This window comes from Notamacropus eugenii, chromosome 5, assembly GCF_028372415.1.
Source record: "Notamacropus eugenii isolate mMacEug1 chromosome 5, mMacEug1.pri_v2, whole genome shotgun sequence".
NCBI lineage: Eukaryota > Metazoa > Chordata > Mammalia > Diprotodontia > Macropodidae > Notamacropus > Notamacropus eugenii.
In genome coordinates, this window is record NC_092876.1 from 176901695 (window position 1) to 176913743 (window position 12049).

Sequence of the window (12049 nt, forward strand, 5' to 3'; positions counted from 1 at the left end):
TTGAGAACTAACAGGGAACCATCTCCAAATTCATCTCCCCTTCTCACTTTCTTTTCTAATACTAGGCCAGTGCTACTACAATGACTACAATTCCAGGTTACAGCTGTGAAATACATTCAGTTAAAAGACTTAATGATTTTCTTAGTTCTGCATTAAGTCCAAACCCCAAGAGTCTGCTAATAGCAAATGAGAAAATGAACGTGATGATGAGTAATATTCACGGGTGAGATGCACATGCACCAAAGAACATTTTTCTATCCCTGAAACCCAAATCAGTCTTATTTTTCCTCCATATACGAGTCTTAAATTTTGGACTCCTGAATCTCAATGACAACGCTATACTTTTCCAGTGGGGTCTATATAAACAGTTTTCTTTCACTGTGACCGAATTCTCAGCCGGCACATAGAACAAACTCGCACAGAATGGCAATACTGAGACCACCTTAGAGCTTAAGACGATTTTTAAGAAAAAAAAATACTGGCACAAAATTTAATAAAATAAATTTTAAACACAAAAAAAGTTTGGTCCCCTCCCCATTGAAGTCCATTTTTTTTTTTGCTCCGCAAGCACAATAAAAGGCAAAGAGTAAAATTCTTGTGTTTTTCCAAGGTCTATCCCCAGAACAGAACCTTCTATCCCACCCTTTTTGCCCTCCCAGCCCTTAAAAAATTCTACCCTTTCATCAGTCTTTTGACTTCCTGAAGTGTCAGTTTCCTTTGTTTATTAATAAGGCCATAACCAAAGTGGCATCTTTTCAATGAATGGTTTCTATAAATGATTCAATATTGAACTCTCTCATTTAAACCAGATTCTTCTGGCTTCTACAAAGACCCTCCCTTCCCCTTAAAAATCTGTCCTTCCCTAGTTCAGAAGTCCTTCCTTGCTTTCCGTTGGTGGCCACACCACCATCAGTTATAGCTTCGGCTCAGCTTCCCACCCCTGAATGTAAAAACTGAGTTTCCTCACGTCTGGAAAATAATAATAATAAAAAACAAAAAACGAAAAACAAAATGACAATTTAAAATCAAGAGTCCGACTGATGCAGTTGATCTTTGAAATGCTTCAGCAAAGTTCTCCTCATTTCCTTCCATCTCTGTCACTCATCTGCATCAGGTTTGACATCTAACATGGCATGGAGTTCCTCAGGGGTGTACCCAAGCAGGCTCTGCAGGTCACAGACAAAGCGATAGACGTAGCGTTTACCCGCCGTCTTGTGGATGATGTTTTTGTCATAGTAGTAACGCAGGCCCCGGCTCAGTTTTTCGTAGTTCATCTTAGGTTTGTTTTTCCTTTTGCCCCATCTCCTGGCCACCTGGAAGGACACAGTAGAATAAAAATAATTAATACTGTAATTTTATAATACATCTAACTATATATACACACTGATATGTGGCATATAATCATAAAGAATTGGGGCATTATATGTAAAAAAAATTGTAGCAGCTTTTAGCACTGAGGAAAAGAAAGCAATATCTCAAGTAGTGTCCAACTATTGAGAAATGGCTAAAAAATGTGTCATATGAAAATAATAGAATTGATCCATAAAAAATGAAATAGATTGTCTTAGAAAAATCTGAGAAGAACCGTATGAACTGATGCAGAGTGAACTGGGCAGAACCAAGAGTATAATTAATGCAATAACATTATAAAGAAAAAATTTCTGAAAGACTTGACAACTCTGATCAATGTAATTAATTATAAACCATGATTCCAGAGGCTCAAAGATGAAGCATGGTATTCATCTCCCCTGACAGAGAAGTGATTGAATTCAAGATTCAGAATAAGATACACATTTTTAGGCACAATCAATTCAGAAATTTTCTTTGTTCAGAAATATTTATCGTTGGGCCTTCCTTTTGCCTTTTTTGTTTGTTTGGGAGATGGAAGGAGAAAAAAAATGAATGTTTAATTTAAAAACATCTTTATTTTTAAAATAAAATTTTAGTTAAAATTAAATTAAATTTTTCAAAAGAATTAAAAAGTTAGGAGACATTTTTGGTAAGTTCTATTTTTTAAGGACCAGGGAAAATCAAAGTTGGTAGATTTTTGTTTCGGTCAGCAAGGAATACTGATGCAGAAGAAGTAGGGAAACTAATCTAGGACCCTACACAATGAGTAGGGACAAAGTTTCTCAATTTGGAAAAAGAATAAAGTCAAAGCCCTACTCTGGCATCAATACTATTAACAGTATTTAGTCATCTCAGGAATGACTTATCTGATTCAAGAAGGTAGACTGGTACTGCCATCAATATGCAAAGGTCTGAGAAAACCCCCAAATCTTTCACATGACTACAATAGTATCTCTTGTTTAAGATATGAGAAGGAGAAGAATTCCAAGGCTTCTTAAACTCACTTGAACTCTTGACTTTCCCTTCCTAGGTCTAACTTTCCTCCTCTATAAAATGAAGGTAGACAAGATGATCATTAAGATCTCTGAATCCCATGATATCCTAATGGTCAAGAATTCATATCACTGGAAAAATGGAATATGGCATCCAGCTCCAAACTAGTCCTTGTCCAGAGTTCTTTCTCATAGTACTCTCAACATATTCCCTTCTTACCTCATCTGGGTCAGAGAGCTTGAATTCCCAGCCATCTCCTGTCCAACTAATAAATGACTGACAGGATTTATCCGTGAGTAACTCCAGAAGAAACTGCCACAGCTGGATTGGTCCACTGCCTAAAAACACAAATAATTGTGAAGCATTATACCAGATGCATCTCACTTTTCACAAATGTAACCAAATTACAGAGCTTTTTCTTCTCCCCTCCTACTTTCCATTCATCTCTAGGACAAAACAACGAGGTACGTAGTACAAATGATATAGTCAGGTATGATTAGATAAGGTAGAAAGAAAGGCAAAGAGTTATCTTCCCAAAACTAGGATTTAAAGACACAATATGGCCTTATTTCTGATTAACCAATATCATAATCACATTATCATTAACCAGCATCACTTAAAACCAAATTGCAACATAGATACAGATTTATTTGTCCTTTGAGATTTGCTATGACATTGTACCTTTCTCAATGTGATTTTCAAAAAAATCAAGTCATTGTATTTTCCCTAAAAGAATGTTAGAATGTGAGACAGGGAGGTTGGGATAAATGCTTCTTTATCTTAGGTTTGGCTTCCTGACTTGCTAAAAATTTCCTTCTTTCCTTCCTTCCTTCCTTCCTTCCTTCCTTCCTTCCTTCCTTCCTTCCTTCCTTCCTTCCTTCCTTCCTTCTTTCCTTCCTTTTGTCTCTCCCTCTCTGTCTCTGTTTCTGTCTCTGTCTCTCTCTGTATATCTCTCTCTCCCTCTTTTCATTGGAAACAAAGGGACTAATTTACCATCCTAAGTAACCTTAAGTGGCTGGATTGAAAACCATATTGGAAATTCTTCATGCATGGAGTCACTAAACTCTACTTTTAAAAACTATTTATCCCTTGTCTTGGACTTTGGAGCTGTCAAACCCTAGGGTCTGCTAGGGCTCAAACAATTTAGTGGTTTGTTTATTTTATACTGAAAGCTACATGTCACAGCTCCTTCCAAGTCTTTTCTTTCAATACTTTTACTGTCCTCAGTATTCATAGACTACTCTACTAGTACTGATCTCTGCACCATAAATGAAATGGCCAAAAATGAAAAAATTAGTGCACGACCAAAAGGTCTTGGTCGTGTTTTGTTTTTTTTTTTTAATATCAGTGCAAGGCAGTGAACCTTAGAAAAATACTATGGGTATAATACAAGCAGAGGTAGAAGTGAATAGGATGGTATGATATTATGGCTAGGCTGGGGATGAGTTGACTTATGAGGATAAGGCTCATGGTGCTGTAGCTTGGGTATGGAAAAGCTAGCATTTCAGTGCTCTAAATCTGTTCAGTTTCAGAGTATCGTCTTACTTCCGGCATGCTGAGATAAAATAAGTTTTTTAAAGGAGTTTACTGCACATTTCAGGTCTATTCTTAACCTAATGTAGAAAAGCCATGTATAGTAGGTAAGAAGAAAGTCTCTACAACTGGAGGGGAAGGAACTACTAGCATTGGCTATCATATGGTAACCAAAGAACAGCCAATTACTCCAGGAACAGTTCTTGACAGTGCCTTATTCAATATATCATTGGTCTCCATCAAAACCATAACTCAAAACTGGTCAACCCCAGCTCTTCTTTCTTTCTTTTTAGGTCTTGCCCTTTTGATTTCATCGGTCCATAGAGTTCCCCACTGAGGAAATATTCTCAACCAATGTAGAAGGCACTTGCCTTGCAACCTGCAGTCTTAGAGTTGCCTGGGGGCTCTGAAGGGTTAAGTGACTTGTCCAAAGTCCTACAGCCAGTTTGTGGCTATTTAGAAGAGGACCAGGAGCCAGGTCTTCCCAATTCTGAAACCAGCTCCTGCCTCCTCTTTTCAATAATACATGGCAAAGCTTTCACTACATTTGAAGATAATTTTTTAAATTGAGGAAAAATTTTAAAACACTGGAAGCTATAATTCTTACATCCATCTTAATTGGTGAGGGGAAAAAATTTAGAGTGCAATAAGACAAAATAAGAGAAAAAAGTTTTCAAGATGTTATTTTCAAACCACAAAAAATATACCCTACAAATAAGGTAAGAAGGTTTACACAGGGTAAAAAAGACAGCCAATATCTGCCTTTGAGGAAAGTACCTAAGTCACGCTGGAGCCTCTCTCCCCATCAAAGGAGAGCTTGAGAGTTTAAGTAGAATTGATGGGTATATATAACTTTTTCTAGGGAAATTAATAAAAATCACTTAAATACTCCCTGAGATGCCAAGCTAAAGATGAGTAATCGTAAAGACTTCTCAGAGATATGCCATCCCAGGGAGCAGAGAGAGGTGAGGAGGTCAGTAGTCCTTATTGTTTATTCTAGAGCTTGGAGCATAACATGCTGTTACAGGTCCCACCCAACTCTAACATTCTTTGCTTCTGTGATTTCTAGAGGCATAAACATCCTTGGTCTGTGTGTGTGTGTGCTGATGAAAAGTGTGACCCAAGGGGGCCTGCAAGGGAATGCATGAAGGTTGATTACTTTAACTGGTGAGCAAAGCAATGGTGAAACAACAAGTAAAAGCTATCTAAAATACACCATGGAACACTTCCCAAAGCAATCTGGCTTGAGAGTTTGCAGAATATTTCTTGGGCCATAGAATGAATCTGAACATAGAGGAGGAAGGCTCTGGGATGGCCTGTGAGGACATTTTGTGCTACATGACAATTCATGCATCCTTGCACTTTGGGAATGCCACTAGGCAGTCAGAGGTAGTCCCCCTAGGTCTTCGGCAGCAATTCTCCTCCTCAGCTATGGCTTTCTAAGGGACAAGAAGCCCCTGGCTTCAAAAAAGAGTAATTCCTTTCCTCCACTCCACCATGTCACCTAACTTTCTCCTAACTACTGTGATTCTTCTCTACTTTCCAAGCCTCCACTGGCTATTCTAATACTAAGCTTCAATTACCTGTAAGGTTTAGTTTAAGTCTCAATCCCTTCAAGAAACCTTTTCTTGTCCGGTGATCTCACCCACATCTGAATTTACTGCCTTTACTAATTTGTTAATACCACTCGTGTCAATAAAGCATCGACCACCTATAGCATCCCTTAGGCCCATTCTGACTTAACTCTTATATGGCTATCTAAACCCTTACAGGCTTAGCTTTTCTCTTTAACTAGACTCTAAGCTCCCAGCAGGCAAGGAATGTGTACTAGACTACTTTTATGTGCTGTGAAACACCTTGCAGAGGGTCTTATAGGGATCACTCACCAAACTTCGCCCCAAGGAGAGATAAAAGAAGGTACTTCCCTTGCTTCTTTGCAAAACTGAGGAACTATGAATGTACAACACTTCATACAAAATCAAATGGTTTTCCCCCTCTTTTTTTTTCTTTGTTATAAGGAATGGCTCTCTAGGAAATGGAATAGACTATACAGGGAAATGCAGGCAATATAAAAAAAATTGCCAGTAAAGTTCTCTTAAACAACAAAAAAAACATGGATAGACTGATTGAAGACAAAAAGAATTTATTCATTGCTTACTATGGGCCAGGCCCTGTGCTAAGCACTAGGGGTACAAATACAAGTAAAGAAAGACAGAAGCTTGAATTCTAATGGGGAAAGACCACACACTAAAGGGAGCTGAAAAGGAGGACTGGGATTTACCAGCAGCAGAATAGCGTTCAAGTCTGAAAAATGCAGATAATTTAAATAACAGAACCAAAATGTAAAGCTTTAGTCAAGAAGAAAGGGATAAACTACTCCAGGATGGGAAAACAGGAGGCAAGACTGGGTTCCCTACAACCCCTGAAGCACACTATTCATCAGGGTGGAGCAAGCAGAGTTGAGTATGACATTTGGCTGGTGCTTGCCCCAACACAGACAAAAAGGGGGGATTGCAGTTCAATCTCTGTTGGCACCAAGCCAGGGAGGAAAAAGAGCGAAGGTTATTCTTGCTGGTGCTGCCAGAACCATTCGTCAAATCTTCCTGTGTGTACATGCCCTTTCCCAGGAAATGTTTGACCACTTACATTGGGAGAATTGGGAGGAAGGGGGAGAGGGAGGGTCCTTTCTGGGCCTCCTTTCATTGAGACTTTTTCCTTGTTCAAAAGGACTACAAAATCTTTAAGTAAAGACACTGGGAGTTTGGGTCCTTTGCTCCATTTGGCTCCTTTCCATTTCTGGCTTACTGAAGGGAGGAAAGAAGAAAGCATGAAAAGGGGTTTTTACTCTCCAGAGAAAACCTATTGATCTCCAATGGAAAATTACTTTTGGAATAGAAACTTGCAATAGATAAACTTCTTTGATTGGCCTCAGGACAAATCAGTCAGAAAAGCGTATTTATGGATCACTTTCTAGGTGCTAGTTATTGCACAAAGTGCAGAGAATACAAAAAATAAAAAATTAAAAAAAACCCATAGTCAAGATCATGATGATGTCAGCATACCCCTACTCTTACACCCCCAAAGAGCCAGACACTTAACTTCCTTTGCTTTTAACCAGCTTATTCAACTGCAAAATGGGGATAATAATAGCACCTACCTTCCAGGGCTATTATGAAGATCAATTAAGATAATATTTATAAAGTGCCTGGCTCATAGTAGGCACTTTAAAAAAATCCTTCCTTCCTTCCTTCCTTCCTCCCTTCCTTCCAAATACCTGAATTTGCTAGTTCTAATCCTAACAGACAAATATACCTAACCCTGGGGTAAATGAAAAGTTTAGGCTTCTTATCTTCGGCTTTGGGGAAGTTATTGATCACCCTTGATAAAACCTTTATTCTTTCACCAAAAGAAAATAAGCATATAGGTACAGAGTATTAAAAGGGAACTTAGAGGTCACCTCCTTCAACATCCTGATTTTATAAATGAGGAGGCTAAGTGATTTGCTAGGTCACACAGGTAGCAAGTAGACTTGGATTTGAATCCAGGCCCTCTGATACCAAAAGGGAGGGGGAAAAATAAGCAGAATTCATAATTCATTTTTAAGAGTTCAAAGCCTATGTCCTCTCTCATAGGGAGGAATAAGGAGAAAGAACATCAACATTCTGCCTTCTACCAGATAATTCAGTCCAATTCAACTCAATTCAATACAACATTTCTTAAGTGCCTGAGAGAAGAAGTCTAGAAGGATGGGTAATTCCAGCAGGGTTGCCTCGACCTTGCCTCCAGCCAAGCTGACTCCCTCATGGGTACTTGACATGTCCTTGGTTACCAATAGTTAAAATCTTTTCCCATAGGACCCTCACAGTATTGTGTAATAGAAGCCTTTATTTCTCTTATGGGCTATCTTTGTCCCCTCACATCCAAGGTAGAGTTAAAAAGGAAAAAAAAAATCTCAAAAATGGATAACTTGAATGTTGTGCCGAACTAACGATACAGGTACTTTAAGTAGGTTGGCCAAGCAGTCAGCAGACTGGGTCATAGCTCCAGGCCTCCCCAAAACAGACAATGAGTATGAGACTCTAATTACAACCTCCACTGGAGGATATTTTAGCTTCGATCCCTGTAGGTTGGCTCACACTCACTCAGTTTCAAACTACCCTGCCCCTAGAATTTCTTTAAATTCTAAAACTCCAAGCTGCCCCTCCCTCCCAACACACACTCCAGACCCTGCTTATGGCCTGATGACCTTGGTCCTGGGGGAGGAGGAGGGTACTAAGAATAGTGTCAGTCATGGGAAGGGGGAAGCTCACATGCTAAATGTGACTCACAATGGTGTTCCTGTCTGAAGGCCCCCATTGGCAGTCAAGAGAGTCCTTTGCCACAACTGCTCTGGAGTGTCACACATCAGGAATTCACTGGCATCACTGGGAAACTATGCTTCTCAAGTCAGAGCACAGAGCCACAACTACAGTGGGGTCCCTGTTAAAGGGAAGTCTCTGCCTAGGGGGTAGGGGTTGGGGGGGGATTCTAATAGCACACCACGTACAGATGCATACCATTAAGCAGTCTATACAACCCCCCCCCTTGCCCCACCCCACCCCCACCGCTCCTTCCATCAGTTCCCTCTGCCAACTGATTTGTTTTCCTTGTTGGCTTTGTATTCCTTGGTATCTTCAAGTGTTCTCCTTCTAGATGGAATACTGGACTAAGTACCAAGAAAACCTGAGTTTTAATCTTGCCTCTTCCTTCCTACTAGCTTTGGGTCAGTGGGTAAGTCACTTGGTCTCTCTGAGTTTCAGGACCATCAGTCATAAAATGGGGAAAACAATAGCACCAGCCACGAGGCTCCAAGGATATAGGATATATAAAGTGCTCTGAAGACCTTTAAGTATTAGATAATGCCCATTATTATCATTAGCATTACTGTTGTGACTGATGACTCCCAAAATTGACATTCCTCCTTTTTTGAGACAAAGGTTGGGCTCTCTGGGGGTTATTATTAGTATTATAATTATTATTATTAGGTACTGTCATCATTATTATAATTCTCTCCTGAACCAAGAGGAAGATAGTTGGTTCAAAATTAACAATACTGATCTGAAGACACTGATACGTTTCTAGTAACCAGACCAAGTGGCAAGCCACACTGCAGATGCTTTTTTCTACAGAGGAGAACTTCAGGCACCTCAAGCAATCCAACTCTATCTTCATAGGGTCATAGATCTTGAGATGAAATGGTCCTTAGGTGCCATCAAATGAGATATTTGTAAAGCACTTAGCATAGGACTCAACATATAGCTTGTTACAGTTTAGTTGTTCCAGACTCTAAATGATGCCTTTTGGGGGTGTCTTCTTGGCAGAGACACTGGAGTCATTTGCCATCTCCTTCTCCAGCTCATTTTACAGATGAGGAAACTGAGGGGAAAAGGGTTAAGTGACTTGCCCAGAGTCACACAGCTAGTATGCACAGGAGGCTGGATTTGAACTCTTCTTGACTCCAGGACCAGTACTCACCTAGTAAATGCTTAATAAATGCTTGCTCCCCTCGTCCCATGTAGTCCACCCTCCTAGTTGTATAGATAAGCAAACTGAGGCCCAAGAAGTGACTTGTCTATTATTACATAGGCAGCAAATATTTGAGGTGGAATTTGAACCTCAGTTCTCTGACATTATGGCCAGAGCTTTATCCACTATACCACACTACCCACCATCAGGCCTTTGAAACTCTGATAATGCTTTAAATCCTTCCTTCACCAGCCACAAGCAAAAGGCACACTACATATCCTGACAATCTGAAGGTTCCTAAAGATCTTGAAGGATTCATCTTCCCCCCTACCCACACCCTGATACTACCTCAATGGCTTCTCTGCATTTGGGAAAATAGAGACCCTCACATAATGATGAGGAGACTGGATAAAGAGGTATCAAGCAGGTCTTGATAACATTCTCAAGCAGGTCTTGACAACATCTTTTTTCCCTCACTAACCCTGAGCTTTTCTCAAGACCTTTTTCCTCCCTGCTCTCTTAGCAAAATCCTTGCCAACCTAGTAGAAGACTGAGATGACACTGGATCAATAAAGCAGAACTAGCCCCAAAGCCCACAAAGCTCATTTTATCTGTTTCTGCTGACTGACCAACCATTCATCCCGTCTTTGACTTCAAAAGACTGCCTGCCCACTTCACACCTGCCAATCACACCTATTTCTCAAAGAGACCAAATCAAACTGACAGATAGCCCTTATCCTTACTTCTGTGCCCTAACTGTAACTGAACTGAACACTAAGTACAATATTTTCATACTTGAATCACCCCTGCTTCTGACCCCCCTCTGCTGAAAGCACATCAGTATCAGGCTAAAGTTAGGCTTAGGTTCCATCTCAAATTCCTCATTTCCCATTAACCACAGCTACCTTTCTATCTGTATTCTAGGAAGCAAACTTAGAAGAGTTCACTTCCATAAAGATGAAACCTCAAACTTGGAGGAAGCTGAGAATTTTAAATGAGGAGAGATGTCTGAAGATATCCCTTGGAGAAAGAATAAACATCTCAAATATGAAAACTAGTTGCTACCGTAAAAAAAAAAAAAACCAAGGTAAGATGAAAGACTCAGGCACTTTGAGTGCTTCTTCCTCTTTCAGGTAAAAGGAGCATAAAGACTCTTGAATCTCATCTTATCACCATCCTTGCAGGAATACGAGGTTCCACACCTTGTTGACAATGCGGGCTTAAATTATTGCTTTTTTGATGAGTTAAGCTGCATTAAAGGCCTCTGCACAGGGAGGGCACCAGATTTTATTTTAACCTATGAAACTCTCATGGTTGGTCAGCCTTGCACAAGAAGTGACTCCTCTGTGATCAGTACACATCTGGCAGGTGGCCCTAAAACAGAGAAACAGTCTTTTCTGGTCCCTCCCTTCTAGCCAGATGTCTCAACCCACAGTCAAAGAAAGAGAGCAAAAACAGAACACTCAGATCTAGAAATGACCCCATCTGCTCACAAGGCAGCTTTTGGTAAAACTGCACATCTATTCAGTTCCTCAGGCAGAAGGAACTCTGCTGTCTGAATGCCCATTCTCCCCTTTACTAATTCCTTGGCTTCCTATACATTAAATAAAACCTGAAAACTCTCCTCCATGAAGCCCTTTCAGATTGAGCAGAAAAGATTGGCCGGTTTTCCCTGAGCTAGCTCCATCTTGCCCAACTTGTTGCTTGTGTGAAATGTTCTGCCCGACTGCCTTTCCGTCTGTGGGAAAGGGTACATAACTCAGACTAAGGTACTATCATCTACATGGTGACCCAAACCACATCTAGGACAGAGAAAAACTGAAGAAGGGAAAGAAAAGTGTCTATTATTTAAAACTGGTCCCTATAGCCACCCTCCCCAAACTAAAATTATCTTGATTACAATTCATTTCAAAAACATTTATTCAGTTTCTACTACAGGTGACAGAAAGACACATATATACACACATGTTCATGCATGTATATGTATACCTACATACACTTACATATATGTACATCTAGATATGTATATATAACATAGATATATGTGTTCTATTTTATAAAATACATATATATGTACACAATATATGTATACATATATTGTACATAATACAATATATGTATACACACACATATATCATATGCATTTGCCTCTCCCATTAGAGTATAAGTTTAATGTGAACAGGGATTGTTTCATCCTTTGTAATTATTTTTCTAACTCTTAGCACAAAGCTTGACACATGGTGAAGACTTAGTAAATGTTTGTTAACTAATTGATTGAAAGGACTATCCTCAATGCTGGATATACAAGGATGAAAAATTATATAAACTCTGTCCTCAAGGAACTAGCAGTTTAATAAGGGGAGATAAGATATATAGACCAACAAATATGAAATAAAGAATAATGTGCTAGCAGAGAACCAAGCAAGTAGCTATAAGAAAACTGAGAGATGAAGTTACCCTTTCTGGCATAAGCAGTCAGGGAAGGCTTCATGGAAAATGTGGTGTCTGAGCTGGACAAGGAAGCTATGGTCCTCAAAGGGCATGAGCATGTTCCTAGAAGTGGGGTCATAGGGTATTAGCTCACTAGCAGGTGCTCTTCACCTTTTTTGTGTCAAGGATGACTTTAACAATCTAGTGAAATCTATGTCTACTCTGAAAAACGTTTGTT

At 39.6% G+C, this 12049-nt stretch overlaps 1 protein-coding gene across 2 annotated transcripts in view; it reads right to left on the minus strand.

Annotated features, from left to right (window-relative positions):
- Positions 1-476: 476 nt before the first annotated feature.
- The window catches only part of ETS1 (ETS proto-oncogene 1, transcription factor), a 189897-nt gene continuing 178324 nt past the window's right edge, over positions 477-12049 (minus strand). For both annotated transcript variants that reach the window (XM_072611552.1, XM_072611553.1), the window contains 2 exons: positions 2563-2681; positions 477-1313 (listed from right to left, as the gene is read on the minus strand). In XM_072611552.1, coding sequence (XP_072467653.1) covers positions 1098-1313; positions 2563-2681 — 335 coding nt within the window. In that variant the 3' untranslated portion in view covers positions 477-1097. The remainder of the gene's footprint in view (positions 1314-2562; positions 2682-12049) is intronic.